General features: G+C 43.5%; 1 protein-coding gene across 11 annotated transcripts in view; it reads right to left on the minus strand.

Moving 5' to 3' along the window:
- The window catches only part of PPIP5K1 (diphosphoinositol pentakisphosphate kinase 1), a 431,068-nt gene that overhangs the window by 345,770 nt on the left and 60,267 nt on the right, over positions 1 to 25,031 (minus strand). For all 11 annotated transcript variants that reach the window (XM_082257041.1, XM_082257040.1, XM_082257039.1 and 8 more), the window contains exon 3: positions 8,420 to 8,615. In XM_082257041.1, coding sequence (XP_082113167.1) covers positions 8,420 to 8,615 — 196 coding nt within the window. The remainder of the gene's footprint in view (positions 1 to 8,419; positions 8,616 to 25,031) is intronic.

The raw sequence follows: 25,031 nt of genomic DNA on the forward strand, positions 1-25,031 counted from the left end.
AATAATCAACCTTTTTTTGGCTGGAAACCACAGGCAATGCTGATGACCCTTCATTTGCCTTCCTTTTATGGGAACAACTTCCAGAGTTCATTTCCTCTTTAAGCCTGATCATATTTTACTAGGCAATGTTCAAGGAAGCTTGTGACTTTGGAGTTATTATGCAACAACCCCACCATTGGGTTCAGTTCACACTGCCGCAACCTGAAAGTCACGCAACTTATGGTGAGACTTTGCTAGACTTCCTGGTGATTTGAGTACTACTTTGTGGCACAAGTCTCCTTGAAAGCACAGAAGCTTTTTCTAAAGTTGGAGAAACTTCCATAGTGCTAATTAGCCAGCTCTAATTGACTAATGTAGCACTACTCCCAAGGGAGCTGCTGAAAACAAGTTCCCCTGGGTTAGCATTAGCTACAGTAGAACATTCAGACATGTTTCCAAGTGTTTTTACCTCAGACAAGGACCAGTCCAGTTTCTTTGGTTTTCATGTTTTATTAGGAACTTGGATAGGAGAAGGGATGAGTGGGATACTCCAACAGAACTAAACTATGCACAATAAGCAGGGACGATCTGATAAATGCTGTTTAACCGCTTTACCACTGGTCACTGTGCTGCTACTACAGCACAGTGGCTCGTTATCGTCTGGCGACGTAGGTCTACATCACCAGACATTCCCCTCTCTCGGCGGCGCGCGCGCGCCGCCGGAGGCTCGCTCCCGCTGTTTTCAGTCACAGCGGGAGTCGGGCCAGGGGAGGAGCGGCGGCGATCGCCGCCGTTCTTCCCCGATCGTCGGGGAATCTAGTTTGGAGATCCGCCCGCCTGTGTAAACAGAGCGGGCGGATTTCCTAAGTGACAGGCAGGGTCAGATTTCAGGGTTCAGCATAGCTGAACCCTGGATCTGTCCCTGTGTTACACAGTCACCTCCCCCCACACACGTCAGTAAGCACCAGGCATACATTAACCCCTCCCTCTCCAATAAAATTAACCCCTTCCCTGCCAGTGTCATTTTTACAGTAACAATGCATATATATAGCACTGCAGTAATGTCACTGGTACCCCCAAAAGTGTCAAAAATGTCAATCAAGGATCCGATCTGTCTGCCGCAATGTCGCAGTCCCGCAAAAAAAAAAAAAAAAAAAAAAAAAAAAAAAAAAAATCGCAGATCGCCGCCATTACGCATTAAAAAAAAAAAAACACCAAAAATGACATAAATCTTTCCCTTAGTTAGTAAACGCAATAACGTTTGCGCAAACCAATCAAAATACGCTTATTGTGATTTTTTTTACCAAACATGGGTAGCAGAAAACAAATTGGCCAAAAATTTTTTAAAAAATTGTTTTTTACATCTTTTTTGGGGGGAATTTCATATAAAAAAATGTTAAAAATATTGTTATTTTTTCAAAATAAACGCTAGTTTTTTTGTTTATAGCGCAAAAAGTAAAAATCGCACAGGTGATCAAATACCACCAAAAGAAAGCTCTGTATGTGGGAAAAAAAGGACGTAAATTTCGTTTGGGTATGGCGTCGCATGACCGCGCAATTTTCAGTTAAAGTCGCACAGCGCCGAATCACAAAAAGTGGCCCAGACATAAGACAGCAAAATGCTCTAGTGGTAAAGTGGTTAATGCTGGTTAAAGCGGAGTTCCAGCCATTCACTCACCTGTCCAACGGTCCAGCGATGCGGCCGCCCGAAGCCTCGATCCTCTCCCTCGGCGCCGGCATCACTGCTGTGGGCACCCGGCTGTGATAGTTTACGGCTTTACAGCCGGGTACCCACTGCGCATGCGCGAGTCGCGCTGCTCGTCTTGATTGGCCGGCAATCTTCTGGGACCTCTGACGTGTCCCAGAAGATTGCAGGGAGGGAGGGGGAGAGGAGAACTTCTGTTCAGGGAGCCGCGGCGCTCCGAGCGGAAGTGGGAGCGGGTACCTGTCAAAACTAGGTACCCGCTCCCCCCCCCAAAAAAAATGACATGCCAAATGTGGCATGTCAGGGGGTCAGGACTCCCTAAAGCGGAAGTTCAATTTTTGGGTGGAACTCCGCTTTAAATGCTGATTAACGCTGGTTAAATGCTGAGCAATGCTGAGTTGAGCTAATCACGGCTAGGCCGCTTAATTTACTTTGCCTTTTGACTGTGAAAGAGTCCTTTAGCTTCCCAAAAGTATACTGTACTGCTGAGTAACTTCAGGGCCCTTCCTGGCGCCCCCTTTACCCCCTAATCTTCAGGGCTTACAACTTGGCACCCCCTTTTACAGTAACACTCCGGGTTAGCTGGCTCTTGGATCCCCTTGATCTTTCTGGAGTGGTCCCCTCTCTTAGGCAGACCCCTGGGCAGATACTTAAGTACTCACAATACTGTTTTTCCAGAAGAATCCTGCCCAGCAGCTCCACTTGTTCAGCACACACTGGATCCTCTGCAGCACAGCTCAACCCCTGGTTCCTAGGCCGACTGCCTGGACCACCCTCCTCAGCAACAGAAGGAGAGACAGCAGTCACCCTCCTCATGGGACCTGGCTTCCTGCTCAAAGACCACCCTGTCACATGCTCCCTTCTTATATATGTGCAATCCCAGGATGCATTGCAGGAATGCCCTCCCACTGGAACATAAAACAGAGTGTGCCACTAACTAGGTTTCCTCCACCGTCCAACAAGGTCCCTCATTGGCTGCAGTGGGGACACTCCCTCAGACCCAGTGAATCACACTTAGAAACATGTGACAGGCTAAACTAGTAGATCAGACCCTCCTGATAAGCAGAACAAGGTCACAGATATGTCTTACCTAGCACCTACCTAGGAGGGTGCTACATCCACCCCCCACCAAAAAAGAGCCACGTCCCGTTGGCTCTGGGGCAGCCACCCCTAAAAATAATCCTGCCAAAAATCAGGAGTGTCCCACTAACTTGTAAAGGGAGAAAAGAACGAATGTACAAAATAAGTTAGGTACAAAAATAAAAGTATCCATTTACTGTACAAATATACACTTTTAGGTGCATAGAAGGATGCACCCCCCCACCAAACAAACTCAGTTTGGTAGGGAATAAGCAGATATATACATCCTGACTCTGAAGCTGATTTCACCTCAAAAGAAGAAAGACAGGGAGTTAGTCATATCATACACATTTACAAAAGGTCATGGCTATCTATCCTGGTGGTCGATGAGAAGGCCCTCCTCGCAGGGGAGGTCTTCTCATCCTAATCCCTGACTCCTCTGCTTGTCCAGTTCTTGGCACGACGTTTAATCCTCTCTCTGTAGGTGAATCTATGCCCTATCACTGACTACCTTACGCAGAGTCCAAAGGAGAAGAAGTACAAACAGCATCTCCCTGCTGCAATTCACCGACACTCCTCCTTTCTGGAAACAGAATAGGCCACTGGAGCCTTAGTGACCCACAGTCCTGCCGAGTCACAGATAACTTTGGGGGTCCCTGGTACTAGAACACCCCCATCAGACTTCCTGGGTGCACCACCCATTCCTGTAACGGTCACCCGCATAGTTCAACTTTTTGGCCCGATGGCCCAAGGACAGTCACATCAAGCTGTCATTTGTAATCCAATGATCCCAGCCAGATGGCCCAAAGGATCTATAAGGTTAGAGTCCCTCTTTATGACCCTGGCCCAATGGGTCTGTGGAACGACAAACTTGTAGAGATGATGAACAAAAAGGGGGAAAATACAAACCCCAACAGCTACTTTTGAGTCAGTAGTGTGAGTTCTTTATGCATCCTAGCCAGCCATTTTTTTTTCTGGAAACAGTTCATCTTTAAATGTAATGCTCTGGGTGGGGATCCTTACTAGGTTTCCCTGACTGTCCCGAACACAGACCGACCAAGCCTGGCCTGATTCGTCTGGGCGGCGGACTTCCACCTGATCCACATATATGGACCGCCCATAGTAGCACTGTGTCTTTACAGAAGTGAACTTCTACCACAGGTCTGCTCTAGTTGAGTTCGGAAAGGGCTTTGGAACAAACAAAGTCCCAGATGGCTTCATCACACTAAGACTCTCTTTTGGCTTCAACTTCGAGCATAATCTCCTGGGGAGCATATGGGTAATCGTACCTGTATTCCATGGCTATTTTGCGCTGAAACTATCGCTGCATTCGTGACAATCTGGGGAGGGCATTCCTGTTTCCTCTCCCAGCTAGAGAGAACGGGGTCTCCTCACACCGGATGAGGGAGCTATAGGCCTCATTCTGATCCCATGTCCGGGCACAGTTAATGGGCAGGGTTAAATCTGGGACCCTACTTGAATAGGCCTCACAGAACCCCAAACGTTGAGCCAGCTCCCTTCTTACTACAGACTCCTGGTCTCTTTGTCAGGTGCCTCCACTGCATCAGGACCTGGTGAACTGCTTCCAGCCTCTGATCCCCAGTGCCATTCTGTTTCATCTTCAGACCTCCAATTGCCAATTCCTTCTTCAATTGACCCAAACTTGTTTTGGAAGCTTGGAGACCCCACATTGATGGCCCTGACCACCTCCATACTACTCACACTGGCCGAAGGAGTCCCGACTGCTGCCGGCTATCTTCTCTAATAGAGATGGGAGCAGACCTTGTTACTGCTGCGGTAACCTTCAGCGCATCAGGTGGCCACTTCCCGGCCCTCAGTACCTGCATACACCCTTTGTCTGGCAATCGGGTTTCCCTGGCTGTACAGTCTGAACCACTGCCAGGTTGCATGGCCTCCAGCTGCATTAGCACCCCGATGACTCCTCTCCCACCTCCGCGGATAGGTCCCGATGCCAGAACCAACATGACCCAAGTGACTCCTGTCTCCCCTGACACACTCAGCTGTCTGGGCCGACCCTCACTCCTCTCCGCCCGCAGCAGCAGATAGCCACAGTGCCCACACTGGCTCCACGTTTGCATCCGCATGGTCACACTCATACACTGGGGACATACCAGGCCTAAATGCTCCATGCCTCCTCCGGTGCACAGCGCCATTCCTCCATCGAGCACCATCCGCACTCCTGTGTCCTACAGGACGATCGCCTTCGGCTATTTGGTCTACTCCCGGGTCTGCCCAGCAGGTTCTCCGCCGATGGGTGGAATAGTTGCGGCTGCGCACTTTCGTTCTCCAGCAAGCTCCATGTTGCTTCTCCTCACAAGTGTCTCCCTCTCAGCCACACCCGAAGGAGGAAGTAATTTGTGGAGTTCCCTTGTCACTCCTGATTGGCCGGGGCGAGAGCGACGCCTCCACCTACATTTCTTGTTTGGCGGTGGCTCCTCCTGCTAGGCAGAATCTTCTATCCCACACTTTACCACGCAGTGCAGTAACCCCTCCAATGCCGCACTCTCTCACCTCAGCCGACACAGAAGTTACTGCAAAGCGGACCATGTCCCTCACCAGACATGCATCCACTCTTCTTGCTTGTAGCAGGGCCCCAGCTGCGCCTCCATCACCTTGAGCCAGCTGTCCCTCTTTGCCAGTCCAGAGAATTGTCCCGCTGTTGTACGCACAGACAACAGTCCTCTTCCCAGCACGTGTACAAGCAAGGCCCATCACCATACTGTCTCAGAGGAAAGCCCCACTGCCCTTCCCGGCATGGCCGACTGCTATCTTCACAGTATTGACACTGTCGCTATACAGAATAAATGTCCCACTGTCGTAAGCACTGTCAACATCATTCCATATAGCCTTGACACACACACGGCCCCTGGCAGACCGATCCACGTGCCCCTGGCCGCCATTTTCTCCATCCACACTTGCACCTTTTCCTGTCAGGCAGATACAGTTTTTATTCACAGTTAAAGGCCTTTTTCCCACCTTCCAGTACTTCACGGAGGCATACATTTCATAGCTGAAGTGAAAGATTCCCGCCATTGAGGAACACACATTACAGTTCTGACTGGAATTTTGGCGTTGCCACGGGCAACCTTTGAGGTGCACTTCTATCTTCATCCCACTCTCCCTATCTCCTGTAGAGCAGGCCACACACTTGGATTAAGCATTAGAACAAAGTCCCGGACACAAAAATTGAGATTTTGAACATTTTCTTTGGCCGTTGCCATTAGCAACCGGGCGGTAACCCAGGACTACTCCCAAGGGAGCTGCTGAAAACGGGTTCCCCTGGGTTACCATTAGCAACAGTAGAACATTCAGACAGGTTTCCAAGTGTTTTTACCTCAGACAAGGACCAGTCCAGTTTCTTTGGTTTTTATGTTTTATTAGGAACTTGGATAGGAGAAGGGATGAGTGGGATACTCCAACAGAACAAAACTATGCACAATAAGCAGGGACGATCTGATAAATGCTGTTTAACACTGGTTAAATGCTGATTAATGCTGGCTAAATGCTGAGTTGAGCTAGTCACGGCTAGGCCGCTTAATTTACGTTGCCTTTTGACTGTGAAAGAGTCCTTCAGCTTCCTAAGGCACTTCTATCCTCAAAAGTATACTGTACTGCTGAGCAACTTCAGGGCCCTTCCTGGCGCCCCCTTTACCCCCTAATCTTCAGGGTTTACAACTTGGCACCCCTTTTACACTAACACTCTGGGTTAGCTGGCTCTTGGATCCCCTTGACTTTTCTGGAGTGGTCCCCTCTCTTAAGCATCTGCCCAGGGGTCTGCCTAAGAACTCACGATACTGTTTTTCCAGAAGAATCCTGCCCAGCACACACTGGATTCTCTGCAGCACAGCTTAACCCCTGGTCCCTAGGCCGACTGCCTGGACCACCTTCCTCAGCAACAGGAGGAGAGACAGCCGTCGCCCTCCTCTTGGGACCTGGCTTCCCGCCCAAAGACCACCCTGTCACATGCTCCCTTCCTATTTATGTGCAATCCCAGGATGCATTGCAGGAATGCCCTCCCACTGGAACTGACATAAAACAGAGTGTGCCACTGGCTATGTTTCCTCCACCGTCCAACAAGGTCCCTCATTGGCTGCAGTGGGGACACTCCCTCAGACCCAGTGAATCACCCTTAGAAACATGTGACAGGCTAAACTAGTAAATCAGACCCTCCTAATAAGCAGAAAAGGGTCACAGATATGTTTTACCTAGCACCTACCTAGGAGGGTGCTACACTAACATGGGATTTTACATCATGCGACTTGGGGTCTCACAAGTCAGATCCCTAAGCGTGGCAGTTTGAACCGAGCCCAAATGTTGCAGCAGAAAACCTTTAGAAGTCAGCATTATTGGAGAGCTAGCGGGTTGTAACATTTTAACCAATACAACACTATTACTCTCTGCTTACTAGGCAGAGGCAAGTCAGGAACAATACTCCACTGCCAATAGAAAGTAATTGGAGAAAGGCTGATACACAATGAATACTGGATAGGGGGAATTTACATCATTGTGTGGTCAGCCTAAAGCTGGTCACAGAGGAGTTGAAATATGGCTGGTTCAGCAGGGACCGGACGAATTTTAAATGATCTATGGCCATTCCCGTTCGAGAGCAGTCAATCTAAGGACCGACTGCTCTCAAATGGGCTTTCTGATAAATTTTGCTTTGATCAGCACTACAAGCAATGGTCTTCAGTATTTATCAATGTATTCTGTCTGCAGGGGAGTCATCATCCACCTCAAAAGCATGGATGGGGGAATCGGTTACGTTTTTTTTTTCGTTCAGCCCACTGGCTGAAAAAAAAAAAAAAAGAAAAAATAGCCATATATGTACATGCATATTATACATATAGCCATACATGTACATTGCAAGGATTTTAACAAATTCTGTTGCAGATTCCCACCTTTTCCTACCTATTCTGAAGCAATAGCGGGTTTATTTGCCTGTGTAGAGTGAATCTGTATGAGAGTGGTTTTCTAATCAGCTGCTGCACCTGCAAGGCACTAATGAGAAAATTGGTCTGAATCCCTTTAGAAGTGATTTCCCTTTGGGGGTATCTGACTTGTATGCTAGTGCAGACTTCTGGGAAATTCAGTAAGAAAATCACAAAAGCAGGAAATTACATTTCTGGGGAGCGTTCTGTACACCATATGTATAGAATGTCTACAGACAGCCATATTGCAATTCATTTTATAGAAATTGTAGATGCTATATTATTTTTTATTTTTTTTATTTGTCAATTATTTTCCCCACTAAAGTGGCATAACTCTTTTAAACAATCTGGTACACTTTTAGATATTACTACATACTAAATTCATATATTTTGCTGTAATAAACTGTAAGAGCACAAAAAGAAAACATTTACTACCTTGTGAAAACATTTACTACATGAATGCACCATGTATATGTTTAGCCAGCCAATATGCCACAGCTATACAGTATACTATACAGTAAAGGTTGTTGCTGGATATCTCTCATTAACATTTCATTCATTAAACTCATGAGCAGGAAAAAAGCATTTAATTATTGAAAAGGGTGGTTTATCTTTGAAGTTGCATTGAATAGGCTCAGCAGAAGCTGTCAGGTGCAGTGACAACATGACATCAGCTGTTGGAAGGAGAAGGGCAGAGGATTGTTACCTTTAGAATGAAAAGAGATCAGGCAGTCACAAATGGGCCACTTCTCCACCGGTTCATTCAGAATGATATCTTCGGACATAATCACTACAGTGATGTAATCAAACTTGCAGAGGCGCTCCAAGATTTGGGTCATGGGCTTAGACTTGGACTTTTTGGTCATGGCACAGATTCCCACCACAATCTGACGTTCAGGAGGCTGGATTAATAAATTATTTTTTTCCATTAAAAAGGGCTAGCATATAAGAATAAATTAATCTCTTAAAAAAGGTAAATAAGTAAGAATCAACCCAATTAAAGTTTTACATCTTAGGCTGGCCATAGACTGTTCGAATCTTGGCTGGTTCAGCAGGAACTGGCCGAGATTCAAGCCATTAATGGGCAGGCTGAACGTACCAAGTTGATTGATCGATTAAGTTGAGTACAACCAACCTGACGAATTCGCTTGTGATCATCGCAAGCAGCTGCTATAGCCACTAGCGATAACTACTGTCTTCTCCCGGCGGCGATGGCTAACCCTGCCCCCGCTGAGAGAAGACAATTACTCGGCAGGAGGCCTTCCCCTGTCAGCACTAACACTTTCTGGGGGAATCGTGCAAATTGCTTTTCTGTGACCCCTGGTTGCAGGAAAGCAATTTGCATCGTCTATGACCTCAGCTGGGTTAACCCCCCCCCCCCCCAAATCAAAATTTGTGAATAACACCTATGCAGTTCACTAGATCTTTATTAGATCAGGTTAGATCAATAGTTGTGTGCGTTAGATCTCACACAGAAGAAGCGATATTAAGTTATTTCCTGGGGGGGGGGGGCTAACCCGTCATCAGCCCCCAATTATCAAAAAATGTACCAAAAAGTTAGCCATTTGTTAGATCCGGTAAGATCAAATGGTTTAAACGTTAGATTTCACATAATTAGAGACTTATTAAGTTGTTAATGAGGGGGGCTGGCCCCCCTTATCAAATCTTCTGGCCAAAAATCATTCAGACTAATAGCTATTCATTATATCTGGTAATATCAAGTGGTTTTAACTAGGTATAGACCGATATGGATTTTTCCAGGGGTGGGTGGGTGGCTGGCTGGCTGGTATAGTGCCTGTGGCTGGCAGGTACAGGGCCTGTGGGTGGCTGGCTGGCTCGCTGGTACAGAGCCTGTGGGTGGCTGGCTGGCAGGTACAGGGCCTGTGGGTGGCTGGCTGGCTCGCTGATACAGGGCCTGTGGGTGGCTGGCTGGCTTGCTGGTACAGGGCATGTGGGTGGCTGGCCGGTATAGCTGGCTGGTACAGGGCCTGTGGATGTGGGTGGCTGGCTGGCAACGGGCTGCTGTGGGTGTATGGCTGTGATACACTCCTGCGAGACTAGTCCCAACTCCAGACAAGGCTGTCCAAGGTGAGGGAGGCGGCCTAAGAAGGCAGAATGACGTCACAAAAATATCGGCAATATCAGCCACTTCCGGGGCGGATACTGATATATCGGGGGAAAGTGCATATCAGCCGCCGATATATCGGCCTTGCCAATAATCGGTCTATCCCTAGTTTTAACATTGGATCTCACATCATTTCAGAGATATTCCACATAAAAATAGAGATTTTAGGTGGTGGTACATAAGGACGGGCAATTTTCTGACCAAAAATCATCCAGGCTAATAGATATTCATTAGATCAGGTAAGATCAAGTTGTTATTAATCATTTATTGGTCTCTAATTATGTGAGATCTAACGTTAAAACCACTTGATCTTACCTGATCGAACTAATATCCATTAGCCAGAAAACATTTTCTTTGGCCAGAAAATTGCATGTGGGGGGGGCAGCCCGTCCTTATGTACCACCCCCTAATATCTATATTTGTATGTGGAATATCTCTGAAATGATGTGAGATCCAACGTTAAAACCACTTGATCTTACCGGATCCAAGGAATATCTATTAGTCTGAATGATTTTTGGCCAGAAAATTTGATATGGGGGCAGCCCACCCTCATTATCCACTTAATAAGTCTCTAAGTATGTGAGATCTAACGTTAAAACCATTTGATCTTATCGGATCTAACAAATGGCTTCCAAAATAGCTAACTTTTTGGTCAATTTTTTGATAAAGGAGGGCTGATGACGGGTTGGCCACCCCAAGGAAATAACTGTTAATATTGCTTCTTCTGTCTGAGATCTAACACAAACAACAATTGATCCAACCTGATCTAGCAAAGATATAACAAATTGAATATGTTTTACTCAAAAAATTATGATTTGGGGGGGCTAACCAGGCTGAGGTTTGTCTATGGCCTGCCTTATTTCTTAAATGGTTTGGGAGGTCATATGTACAAACAATGCTAGAAGATAAAAAAGCACTTCACAGATATGACTCTGTAATTGGTGGTGCTGGTCAGCAGATAACAATCAAAAGGTATTGCATTATCTTCCTACTCCTATTGTTCTGTAAGCTGCTATCAACATTTGCCAGCCTCCCTTGTTGAGTCTAATTATTTGTGTGTGCGGTTTTGCTATACCATTATCATTTAAACCTATTTTCTGTGAACACAATGACATGAGTAAGGCATCAAGGCTTTAGAAAAATATTTTTATCTTTAGCAGCTTTTCTATGTTGGAGCCCTCTTTGTAGATGCGTATGGAGTCAAGTACGCAAGCCTCATGCTGAACTAGAACACACTGCAAATAATTTCTTCCTAACGATCCCTTAGCAACAACACATAAAAAAATTCCAACATATTCCCACAATTATTACAAATATAATAAGGGTCCCACGAATGCAGTTACATTTATTGTGTGTACGATACAAGAGAAAATATGCTACAAAGAGAAATGAAAGGTTGTATGCTACTGACAGAGGATTTCCCACAAGGTCACCATTACAGCAGAACTTTACCCATGACAGCTTGATAAAAATAATACATTCCACATTATTAATTGTGTTACCAAATTAGTGTGTGCTGTAAATTGCCTCCAGCATTGTTCCTGTTTCCATTTCTTTTTTTTTTTATTATTAATAAATTCTTTATTTAGCATTCAAGGAATCCCACAATATAATCTAAAACAGAATGGAAGGAATATATGACAGCTCCATATGATAAAGTAAGACCGAGCATGACAGAGCACAACTAATAATGCAGAGCATACACAAACAAAAGGGTGGGCTATGCAGCCCGTATAAATGTCACTAAAAATGACCAGTAGCTGGGAACATTCATCAATAAGAGTTAAATTCTGGACTCCTGTTTCTACTTGCCAGAGGCTACCATTTTGCTGGAGAGAGCCCCTGAGCAGCCGTAAATCTTTAGGCTGTCAAACCATCGACCTCTAGTGGCTCCAGTTTGGCACAATGCCAAAAATAGGAAGCAACTGAGCATGTGTAGAGCAGGGTGACAGTATATTACTGGATTTTAAACAGTACGGACACTTATTTTTTATGTTTTATATAGCTATACCTGCAAAAGGGGCCAGCTTGAAGTGATCAGACTAAAGTTCCACTGTAATAATCAAAATCTCCATTAACAGAAGGGACAGCAATGGGATCTATTTTAAGCTTACTTCTGTGGAATAAAATAAATATGCAGCATGAACCCTCAAAATATACATATAGGTGTGCAATTAGTTTTTTTTTTTTTTTGGAGTAGAAGTGGGGCACGGAATAATGGGTGTGTTTACTTGAAGGAAACGCCTCTTTACAAGATGGTGCTTAAAGGAAGAAAGAGGAGGTGGTGCTATGCTCTAAATATTAAACACCATAAATACCAGCAACATTTACCCTACAGATGTGTAAATAATCACATTATTCTCATAAAAAATAAGAAGAAGAAATAATATTATCTTAGTCCAATATGTCCATAAATCAACCACTTAAAATATGTTATTTCTTCAGTGCTCTTCTCTAATTCTCTTCCACCATGAAAAAAAAAAAACACCACTGTGCTCTTGTGAATAAATTACTCACCAGAACAAAATTACCCCTTTATTCAAAAAGAAGATTATTATACGCTTTTGCTTCAAGATCCTCCAACAGCTTCTACAAAGGTATCCTCTCCGTGTCTGGTTTTATCTCCTCCACACCACCATAGAAAGCAGGAGATGAAAATGAATATACAGTTATTTATCTAACATACACTATATTACCAAAAGTATTGGGACGCCTACCTTTACATGCACATGAATTTTAATGGCATCCCAGTATTAGTTCATAGGGTTCAATATTGAGTTGGCCCACCCTTTGCAGCTATAACAGCTTCAACTCTTCTGGGAAAGCTGTCCACAAGGTTTAGGAGTGTCTATGGGAATGTTTGACCATTCTTCCAGAAGTGCATTTGTGAGGTCAGGCACTGATGTAGGATGAGAAGGCCTGGCTCACAGTCTCCGCTCTAATTCATCCCAAAGGTGTTTTGTCGGGTTGAGGTCAGGACTCTCGGCACTGGTCCAAATCATTTGCTTGAGGGGGGATTACAGCGTGGGCTTGTTTTTTCAGGGGTTGGGCTTGGCCCCTTAGTTTCAATGAAGGGAACTCTTAAGCCAGGCATGTCCAAAGTCCGGCCCGCGGGCCAAATGCGGCCCCCGGGCTGCTTTAATACGGCCCCACAGGTAATTTGGAAAAATACATTGCCATCATTTATTACTTTTTTTGCTGCCATCATTAATCATCATCAGTGGGTTCATATAGCGCTTATATGTGGTTAACCCTTGTGTGACTGATTAGGGAGCACGCATGCTCCGGATTGAGATGAATACATTGTAAAATCTCAGTTAACGTCAGTTGGTCTAAATCAATTATCAATATATTTGAACACAACATGTATACTTGGTGTTATGTTCCTGCTCATATTTTTTTTAACTTAAAAGTTGACAGACAACCTTTATTACCAATAATATGTAATGTACTTTACAATGTTCCTGACATATATTTCAGCTTCCTGGATTTTTGTTTCATCTGGCCTTCAGATATGAAAGGCAGAGTGATTTAACATCCGTTTAGATTTGTCATCCATGTGATGAAAGGAAAAGTATGCCGTTTGAAATAAACTTTGCATAAAATAGTTTGTTTGTATTTAATTTGAATGGTCCAAAGAATGTCAGGTAAAATGGTCGGCCCTCACGCATGTTCACTTCATCAAATCTGGCCCTCTTTGAAAAAAGTTTGGACACCCCTGTCTTAAGCCATCAGCATACCAAGACATTTTGGACAATTTCATGCTCCCAACTTTGAGGGAACAGTTTGGGGATGGCCCCTTCCTGTTCCAACATGACTGCCCACCAGTGCACAAAGCAAGGTCCATAAAGACATGGATGAGCGAGTTTGGGGTGAAGGATCTTGACTGGCCTGCACAGAGTCCTGACCTCAACCTGATAGAACACCTTTGGGATGAATTTGAGCGGAGACTGTGAGCCTTGCCTTTTTATCCAACATCAATGCTGATGTCCAGGAGCTTCCCTTCAGGAACAGGTGGAATCAATCAACCTCTCTGGGCTTAAGAAAGACCTGCAGAGTCCAGAAAAGGCATCTGAGCTCCTATTGAATATCTTCATATACACATGCCATATATGATTACACCTAGCGTACTCCCCTGCTTGACAATTAAGCCTGCTGAGGTCTATCGATTGAATTAGGTGACCTCATATATTTGGTAAGCGGCCTTTTTGGATGTTTTTTGGTGACCTATTCAAGGGTGCTTTACATCTTCTACATTCATCAACAGAGTGGTGTCTCGCCTGCTGGGATCTATGGTTCTTCTCCCTGATTCTATGCTTATTAATGAGGTGTTTTATGTGAGTGCAATACCTTGTCTTTTGTTTTATGTAACTGTGTGTGCGGTATCACGCTATGTCCTTGAAACCTTTTTTTACATATGGTCTCTGAATATTTACTACTGAGTGTCCTCTACTACATACTGTATTGATCCCGTCATTACCAATTAAAGCGTGCTGAGGTTTATCCATTAAATTGGATGACCATCTACATCTGGTAAGCAGCCTTTTGGGTCATATCCTAGAGTGCAATTCTATTTCCATCCAGCAAACGGAGTGGCATCCATATGCTGGAACTTGTGGTTCTTCATACCAGTATTTCTTCACAGCAAACGGAGTGACATTTATATGCTGGAACTTGTGGTTCTTCATATTAGTACTTATTTTACTTTTGGATTTATTTGGCACATTCCCTGGGACTGATTAGGTGGACTCAATAAGGACTTATAATTCACTTTAGAATTTTTTAATTTTATTCACATAATTTGGTTTATTTTTTGAGCATCCCATGCTGATAATATTTGATTATTTTTCTCATTTATATAAATTAATGGGTTAAGCGCTACACATATATATATATATATACACACAGCAATATAGGATTACCTCCTGGGTCATCAGGAAGGAATATTCCAGGAATAGACATTTAACTTGCAGGCCAGCCCCCGTCCAGTGGGGCTATGTTGGGGCCCACCTAGCGTGGAGCTGCAGTCTGCAAACGCTCGCTGGCCAGACAGGAGGACCCTCTGGATCTAGATTATCCAGTCCATCGCCCAGTCCGGCAATTGATTGTAAATTCTCAACAGGAACAAAATAATAAAGATAGGAAACAAAATTGCCAAGACCAGAGATCCTAGCAAGGAACTAGGTCTTTACTTCTGACTAGGCAGAAAAAACTGAGTACCTATAGCAGAGAGTGGGAGTATACCCCATTTATATACATAAAAATCATTAAAGCAACAGTGTAAAAATATATATATATATTTTTTTAACACGCCTTCATCCTACGTGCTTGCACTCAAGGGGAACACATGCTTTGGTCCCACACACACGTAAACCGCGATCACACCACACCAGACCGTTAGCACCAGATCTCCTGTGCAACTTTCCACTGGTAACCTGTAAAGGCTTTTAGGCTCCATTCACACTTGTACGACCCCAAAGTTGCGCCGACTTCGGAATGCAACTTTGGTTGGGTGCAACTTGGATACAAATTTGGCTACGACCAAGGATAATGGACAAATGTTGCATTGTATAACATTGAGGTACGACTTTCATGCAACTTTTGAGGGTTAACATTGAAGTCTATGGCTCTCAAGTTGTATGAAAGTCGGAAGTAGTGCTACTTTGATGTCCCTGCAACTTTTTTTTTTTCCAACTCTTTTTATTGATGTAGAAATAAAACATCAGTACAGTCAATAAATTGCTCAACATGAGCATGAAAAAGGTACAATTACATGTAGAATTGACATGAATCAAATCAATGAAAATCAGGAAAAATTCCCTGGGTTACAGAACAAACACACCCTCAAACTATTTTAATCAATGGTAAGAAAGGAAGAGCACCATTTATCCCAGATCTTACCATACTTCATAGAGCAACCTCTACGTTCATAAATTATTTTTTCGCATGGTAGTAGTTGATTGACAATCCGTATCCAGTTGCGAATAGATGGGGGATAAGGCTGAATCCATCTAATCGCTATAGCCTTTTGGGCTAAGAATGATGTCTCTCTTAGCATGGTTCTATCATATCTTTGCCACTGTTCCTCTTCTAGAATGCCCAGAAGACATCATTTCGGGGTGTTTGGTACCAGTACAGAGAGAATGGAAGAGAGAATATCAATCACTTTACCCCAATACCTAATCATTACAGGGCATTGCCACATAACATGAGTGAAGTCAAAATGTGTACAATCACACCTAGTACAGTTTGGAGCAGGTATATGGTGCATGGCATATAACCTGGTGTGTGAGATACGATTGATGTAGCAAATGGAGTTGTAATAATCTATTAATAGCCAAAGAGACATATAAATGAGAAGAAGAAGCCTCCTCTCACTCCTCTTCTGATAGATCTGGGATAGGTTGCTGCCATTTGGAGAAGATCCTTAGTGGAGATTGATTAATGGTGGCTGACAGCAAATGGGAGTATATCTCTGAAATAAGACCTTTGGGGCCCTGTGACCTCAGTATCCCTATTAACGGGTAGTTAAAGAAGTTAGTGCGGTTTACTCTAAACTGCGTGTGTAAATCGTGTCGAAGTTGGAGATACGTACCGATCCCTGCGCTACGAGGGAGCTCATATTTTCTTTTTATCTCGGCAAAGGGAGATAGGACATTATTATCATATATGTTTAATATAATTAAGACCTTTCTGCTGCCAGAAAGAACAGTCAGAGGAGTGGAGTAAATGGGGTACTATAGGATTATTCCAGATAGGGAGATCATCAAAAATATCTTTAAACTCAGTTACATGTTTAGCTTCTCCCCAAACTGCACGGCTAAATTCAAAAATCGCCAGAGATATCTTTTCCAGCGCTGTTATTGGAGCTTCTAGTGTTATTAATAGATGGTGCAGTTTGAGAACAAAAGCCAAATGTGACTCAACCACTGCTAAAGTGATCAGTGTCAACCAGTCAGACAGATGTCTCAATTGTCCAGCCAAGTAAAAATAGTACAAGTTAAGTAGTGCCATACTTGCTTCTTTTTAAGGGCGCTGTAGAGTGGCGAATTTAAGTTTTTGCCTGGTATTTGCCCAAATGGATGAACTAAACATTGCATCTAAATTTTTAAAGAATGCCTTAGGTACTAAAACCGGCATATGCAAAGTCACATACAGGCATTTAGGCAAGAGAATCATTTTGATTAAGTTTTTTCTGCCCGCCACTGACAGCGGGGGTTTAGCCCATACATGTGTCCCTGCAACTTTAAGTATACATACACATAAATGAATGGTAAAAAACATGGGGAACAACTTGTCATGTGACTTCGAGGTGTGTAATTTTAAAGCATATGTTATGTATCCATTTACTCATCAGCTTTTATATTTTGCCCCCAAAAAAAAACAAAAACTTGTGTAATATTGTGTTTGTGTGCGATAAAATCAGTTTAAGTGTAACTTTTTCCAAAAATTTGGTTCGAAAAACGCAAATACTGTGTGACATGAATTGTAAAACCCACCATTTTATTCTCTGGGGCTTCTGCTAAAAGTTTGGGTGTTCAAAGTATTTTCTGGCAAAAAAAAAATAAGCTGCTTTTTACATGTAAACAAAAATTGTGAGAAAAGGCCTGGTCTTCATCAAGTGGATAAAGCAACAGTAAATGACAGCAGCAGGGAGGTATCCAAAGATACAAGATGGTTATCACCTAATCCAGACAAACCCTGTCAGTTCAGCACATCATGTTAAATGACTGGGACACACCTAATCGGTACAGACAACCCAGGGCCAACAAATCTTATATTTATATTTTTTCCTCAAATACAAGGTAGGTCAGTGTGTCTGCATGCTACATAAACATGCCTGCCTGGCTTGTTGGGAGTAAGCCTGATTATGTATACAAAGGAGTGTTCATCCCTAGTTTAAAATTAATTAGAACTACTGTATACAACTATAACAGAGTAATCAGAATTTCATAATTCTATTGTTGTACACAGACAACCCAGGTGACAGCTCCGCTCCACATACCTATAATGTGTAACTTTACCTGCAATGATAAATCCATTTTATCTTGAAGGGATCGTCTATTAGCCAGTATGGAAGCAAGTGAGTGCAACATATCTTATTAAAAAAAAAAAAGTGACAAGTGTCTTTAAAAGCCCTGAGTCCTTGCGCTTTGTTGCATGAATGTAACCCTCAAGCAGTCACCTCAAGCAGCTCTCTATCAGAAAATCCCTAGACTGGCACATTGCTAACAATTTAATCTGTCAACACTACTCTTGTTCTTCTTTGAAATGGTAAACTAGAGGCCAGAGTCCAATATTTCTGCTTAATCCATCAGTTTGTTATCTAACATGCCAGTGAAACCAACACATTGTACTTCACATCTAAATCCTAAGGATTCTTTAGATGAAGGGAATCAACCTGTTCGATTAAATTTCATAAAATGGTCCACTATGTCCACTAGTCCTCCACAGGGTTGTGGCATAAATAACATTTTATTTAAAGCGTATCTACACCTAAAAAAATGTTATTTTAGTTTTGGATAGAATGGAGAAAGGATAGAACATCTTTTGGGTTTATATGTTATCCAGAAGGCTATGAGAGCCAAAACGAGGAGCCAAACCAAAAATATAATGTAAACAAATCGAAAAAAAAAAAAGCCAATTTTTATATTGAAGAAGGGACAGAGTGTGGGGAGCTTAAGTGACTCTGAGGAGTGAAGGTCTGCTTTAACTTAAAAAAGCTATTTTAATTCCATCTTTATTGTGGTTGGAGAGATTTCTTCTCACTTTGTCCTCAGGAAAGCCTTTTTTACCACACAAGAAATAAAGAAGCCGGTACGGGAACTCGCCAGGGTTGTCCTCTGTCTCCTGGCCTCATCGCATTACTGATTGAACCCTTGGCTGCTGCATTGAGAGCCTCCACAGAAGTACAGGGGATACAGGTGCGCAGTCTAACAGAAAAAAAATACACTTTATGCTGATGACATCGTCCTTTTTTTGCATGATTCTGATTCCTCACTATGAGCAGCGTTAGCCATCTTTAATGCTTTTACCCTTTTTCAGGGATAAAGATCAACTGGGGTAAATCCCAGATCCTCCCCCTCAGGACACCGTCTCCAAATTGTAAGGTCCCTGCTCACTGTCACTTGAAACAAGTGGGCAAGATTAAATATCTGGGCTTGTATATCTCCAGTTCGGTGTCTGACTTTATTGCCCTAAATGTCACTCCACTATTACTGCAGTTACGCCAAAGGTTACAAGCTTGGCAGAAGCTGCCTCGAACGCTCATAGATTGACTTAATTTGTTAAAGATGCCATTTTTACACCTCTTTCTGTATATATTTCGGAATTTGCCGGTTTGGATACCGACATTTATATTTAAGAGTATAGAACAGTTAGTTACAACCTTCTTATGGCAGGGGCGAAAGCCCAGAATTAAGATGCAGGTGTTGTAACAGCCAAGCCTTGGAAACGAGGAGGGGGGGGGGGGGGTAGGCGGTTCTGGATTTCTATCGCTATTTTCTGGCAGGCCAGTTGGTTTTTGCTCATAGGTGGCTTAATGTCCCAGATGATGATTCTGCCATTGCTTTAGAGGCAGCCATTGTTGTACTGTCACATTTGCTGTTGCAGGGATGCAGGGCTACGTACCCTGTTACCATTTCCATGTGTGCAACTGGTAGAGCGTGGACGGTGACCAGCAAGACTGAAGTGAGAGACTGTATGAGAGACTGTATGGTAATGTTTACGTAGCTGGTGGAAGAGCCTGATACAATAAGGAAGGCCTCTCACCTCTGACTCTGGGCCCCTGATAGAGCAGAAAGGTAACACAGGTGTGCAGAGTGGTACCAATGCCTATTGATCTTGATATAAGCTGGGATGGACAGACAGTAGGGATCAAGCAGGGAAAGACCATCAGTGGACCGCAGCGGAGCAGAAGTGCCGTATGGACACCACTGAACAGGAGACAGGAGCAGGCTGAGGCCGTCAGTAGATCGCAGAGGAGCAGGAATGCCGGATGGACACCAGCATCACATAGGCAGGGGCTAGCAGCAGGCAGTCCAACAGCAACAGAGACAGGAGCAGAGTCAGACAAACCGGTCATACACAGGCAGACGGATCGGGTGCAAATGCGTAGACAGAAGCGTGGTCAAAGACAAGCTGGGATCAATGCAGACAGAGTTCAGGAGAAGTCAAGGCAAACCGGGCCGGTAACAGTAGTCAGATGCAGATTTACAGGTAGCAGGTATGCACGGGAGCACCTCAAGACAAGACAGCACTGAAGCACAGCACAGACTCAGTTTAAATAGCCCCCTTGGCGACAATGCGAGCAAACGATGCGCGCATGTGAGCAATAGACATTCGCGCATGCCCGTGTGCGCGCTTCAAATCCAAATGAGTGATTTGGATTCTCTGCTAAAGGATGACTCGCTAGTTAAGGCTCTGCCTACTACTATTTACAATCATTTGTTTACGGATGCTGCTGGGCTTCTTGCACGCTGTAGAGCGGCCTTGGAGGCAGTGCTTTCCAGTTGGGCGGAGACGATTGAGAGGATATCTGGGAAATTAACTTCTTCAGACTAGTATCGACTAGGGATGACCTTATTTATTTATTACAAATTTTTACATCGCATCTATCTTACTCTGGCCAGATTGGCAAAAATATTTGCTACCCAGTCACCCTGTTGCTGGTGGTGCACTTCATCTAATGCAGATCCTACACATATTCTGGGACTGTGCGGCTATCCAAACTTTCTGGTGGAGGGGGGGGGGGGCAGGGGGTCACTAAGTGTGTAGAGGGGGTTACAGCAGTTAATGTACAGCCTGTGGTGGAAGTGTGTCTCCTAGGTTAGGATGCTCTGACTCTCAAGAGAGTGACACATACCCTTTTGATGCTCCTATCCTATTATGCTAGGAAGTTTATAGGACAAAATAACAGAAAAAGTCAATGTGCATAACTTTTCACCCCCCCCTAAAGTCAATACTTTGTAGAGCCACCTTTTGCGGCAATCGCAGTTCCAAGTCGCTTTGGATAAGTCTCTTTGAGCTTGCCACATCTTACCACTCAGATTTTGCCCATTCCTCCTTGCAAAACTGCTCTAGCTCCTTCAAGTTGGATGGTTTGCGCTTGTGAACAGCAATCTTTAAGTCGGACCACAAATTTTCTATTGGATGGAGGTCTGGGCTTTGACTAGGCTATTCCAATACATTTACATGTTTCCCCTTAAACCCCTCAAGTGTTGCTTTAGCAGTGTGTTCGGGGTCATTGTCCTTCTGGAAGGCGAACCTCCGCCCTAGCCTCAAATCACACACAGAGTGGTACAGGTTTTGCTCAAGAAGATCCCTGTATTTAGCACCATCCATCTTTCCATCAACTCTGACCAGTTTCCCAGTCCCGGCTGCTGAAAAACATCCTCAAACATGATGCTTCCACCACCATGTTTCACTGTGGGGATGGTGTTATTTGGGTGATGTGATGTGTTGGGTTTACGCCAGACATAGCGTTTTCTTTGATGGCTGAAAAGTTCAATTTTAGTCTTATCAGATCAGAGCACCTTCCGCCATACATTTTGGGAGTCTCCCAAATGCATTTTCACAAACTCAAAACGTGCCATTTTGTTTTTTGCTGAAAGTAATGGCTTTCTTCTGGCCACTCTGCCATAAAGCCCAATTCTATGGAGCGTACGGCCTTTTGTCGTCCTATGTACAGATACTCCAGTCTCTGCTGTGGAACTCTGCAGCTCCTCCAGGGTTACCTTAGGTCTCTGTGCTGTCTCTCTGATTAATGCCCTCCTTGCCCGGTCCATGAGTTTTGGTGAGCGGACGTCTCTTGGCAGGTTTGCTGTTGTACCATGTTCTTTCCATTTGGTTATGATAGATTTGATGTTGCTCCTGGGGATCAACAAAGATTTGTACATTTTTTTATAACCTAACCCTGACTTGTACTTCTCAACAACATTGTCCCTTACTTGTTTGGAGAGTTCCTTGGTCTTCATGGCAGTGTTTGGTTAGTGGTGCCTCTTGCTTAGATGTTGCAGCCGCTGGGGCCTTTCAATAAAGGTGTGTATATGTAATGACAGATCATGTGACACTTAGATTGCACACAGGTGGACATCATTTCACTAATTATGTGACTTCTGAAGGTAATTGGTTGAACCAGAGCTTTCTATGGGCTTCATAACAAAGGGAGTGAATACATACGCACATGCCAATTTTCTGTTTTCTATTTCTAAAAAATAGTTCTATGTATATATTTTTCTCATTTCACTTCACCAACTTAGACTATTGCATTCTGGTCCATCACATGAAAATCAGATTAACAAAACATTGAACTTAAGGCTGTAATGTATCAAAATAGGGGGGGTGAATCGTTTTGCAAGGCACTGTATACAGCGAATGTGAATCAAGGGCTATCAGCGCAAAACAAAAAGGGATTACTGCACAAAAAAATCAATAGTGCACAAATCATATAATAAATATATAATGTGCCGAAATCAATAGTGCAATAAATCAATAGTGCAAAGAATCAATAGTGCAAAGAATCAATAGTGACTAAATACATAGACCGGCAGCACACACTTAATTGTGCCAACACCTCACAATATAAACTAATACCAAAAAATAGTTGTGCGCCAGATATAAATAGGAAAGGAACAGCGTATATCAATACTAATGTTCACAACATATATAATGCACAATCCAGAGAAATATATAATTCTTAAATAAGTGTCCATATAAGGGTGCAACCATCCAGAGTGTCCATATATAATAAATCAAAAGTGCAACTTTCCAAAGTGTCCAAACAAACGATCCAGTGCTTCTTAGTATACACCTCTGTGAGTGATACACAATCCCATCACCATGTGAAGTGGTCTCTCACCTCCATTAAAGACCCAATCATGGGTCAGTATCAGCTTGTATCCTTACACAGAGATCCACGAACCAAGGGGGCTATGTCCCGCTCCTCACCTCCGGATCGAATGTGGCATATACAGGGGAATAAATAAACATGAATATAGTGCTCTCTGCTTCAAATGTTTCTGCAGTTTATTAAAATATAGACGACTGTACTGTACAATGCGGGCGCACGATAGCGCATAGCAGTCAGCATATACAACCCCAGGAAGAGAGACTAAGAAGCACTGGATCGTTTGTTTGGACACTTTGGAAAGTTGCACTTTTATTATATATGGACACTCTGGATGGTTGCACCCTTATATGGACACTTATTTAACCACTTAAGCCTGACCAGGGCCTATTTTGCGATTCGGCACTGCGTGACTTTAACGGACAATTGCGCGGTCGTGCGAAGCTGCACCTAAACGAATTTGACATCCTTTTTTTCCCACAAACAAAGCTTTCTTTGGTGGTATTTGATCACCTGTGCGATTTTTTTATCATGCGCTATAAACAAAAAAAGAGCGTAAATTTTGCAAAAAAAAACAATATTTTTCACATTTTTTTATATGAAATTCCCCAAAAAAAATGTAAAAATCAAAATTTTTTAACATTTTAGGCCAATTTGTTTTATGTTACATATGTTTGGTAAAAAAAAAAAAAAAAAATCGCAAAAAGCGTATTTTGATTGGTTTACGCAAAAGTTATTGCTTAAGGGAAAGATTTTTGTAATTTTTGTTGGTTTTTTTTTTTACGAGTAATGGCGGCGATCTGCGATTTTTTTTGCGGGACTGCGACATTGCGGCGGACAGATCGGACCCTTGACTGACATTTTTGACACTTTTGGGGGTACCAGTGACATTACTGCAGTAATCAGTGCTATACATATGCACTGTTACTGTAAAAATGACACTGGCAGTGAAGGAGTTAACTTTATTGGAGAGGGAGGGGTTAAGTGTGTCCCTAGGGGCGTGTTTCTAACTGTGATTGGCTGTGGCTACTAGTATAAGAACAGAGATCAACGGTCCTACATAGTAGAACCGTGTGATCTCCATTCTTACACAGGGAAGAATGACAGGCGGCTTTGTTTACATTAGCCGCCTGCCTTTCTTCCGGTGTAACGGGCACTCGCGAGTGCCCGGCGGACATCGGGTGCGCCAGGCACACGCGCGGTCACGGACCAGACCCCCCCCCCCCCCCCCCGAGATGGGTTTGCTCCCTAGAGCCTCACAGGCTAGCGACGTAGCCCTATGTCGCTTTGCCTGTGAGGGGCTGACCGCCGCAGTAAATAGTCGTGCGGCGGTCGGCAAGCGGTTAAAAATTATATATTTTTCTGGATTGTGCATTATATATGTTGTGAACATTAGTATTGATATACACTGTTCCTTTCCTATTTATATCTGGCGCACCACTATTTTTTTGGTATTACTGTATACAGCGAGTCCAGTACTGAATGTTCTTGTGTTAGGTCAGTAATAGGAGGCCTGTTATCAGGCTGTCATGTTCTGTTTTTGTATCTGTTCTTATTAAATTCAATAAACAGAATTATTCACAAAAAAATAAATAAATAAAGAAGGCTCTGCAACCGAGTCTTTGAGAGCCGGTTCACACTACTACGACCAGAAAGTCGCCCCGTGACTTGAAGAGACTTGTTTAGAGACTTGGAAGAGACTTGGAAGAGACTTGGAAGAGACTTGGAAGAGACTTGGAAGAGACTTGGAAGAGACTTTGGAAGAGACTTTGGAAGAGACTTTGGAAGAGACTTTGGAAGAGACTTGGAAGAGACTTGGAAGAGACTTGGAAGAGACTTGTGCACTACTTTGAAGAGACAGGCGACTTTGTCTGTGGGGAATGCCTGGCTAATCTCTTTCTTCTTCCTGGAAAGTCTGATAACAAGTCGTGTCAATTAAGATAAGGAGGCGACTCCCATTGAAGTATATGGGACACTCGGATCACAGGTCGCCTCAAAGTAGTACAGGACCCTTTTCAGAAGTAGGAGCGACTTCAGTAGTGCCAATTAAGACGCCACTGATTGATTAACATTGCTTTTGTTATGTCAAGCGACCTGGGGCTACACAAGTCGCCTCACAAGTCGTGCTAGTGTGAATGGGCTCTAACTGCAATTAAACCTGACAGCAATTCTAATCCTTCCACATTCTATCCAAAAACAAAAAACAAAAAAAACAAAACCAAACATACATATAACAGGTTAATAAATGCAGTAAAGTTGTGTAGTGTAGTATCTAAGGTTCCTAGCACAAAAAAATGTATCTATTTTTAACATCTTCACACTCATTGTGAAGGGCAGATCCCCTCA

Source organism: Pelophylax lessonae, assembly GCF_965119305.1.
Source record: "Pelophylax lessonae genome assembly, chromosome: 4".
In the NCBI taxonomy this organism is placed as follows: Eukaryota; Metazoa; Chordata; class Amphibia; order Anura; family Ranidae; genus Pelophylax; species Pelophylax lessonae.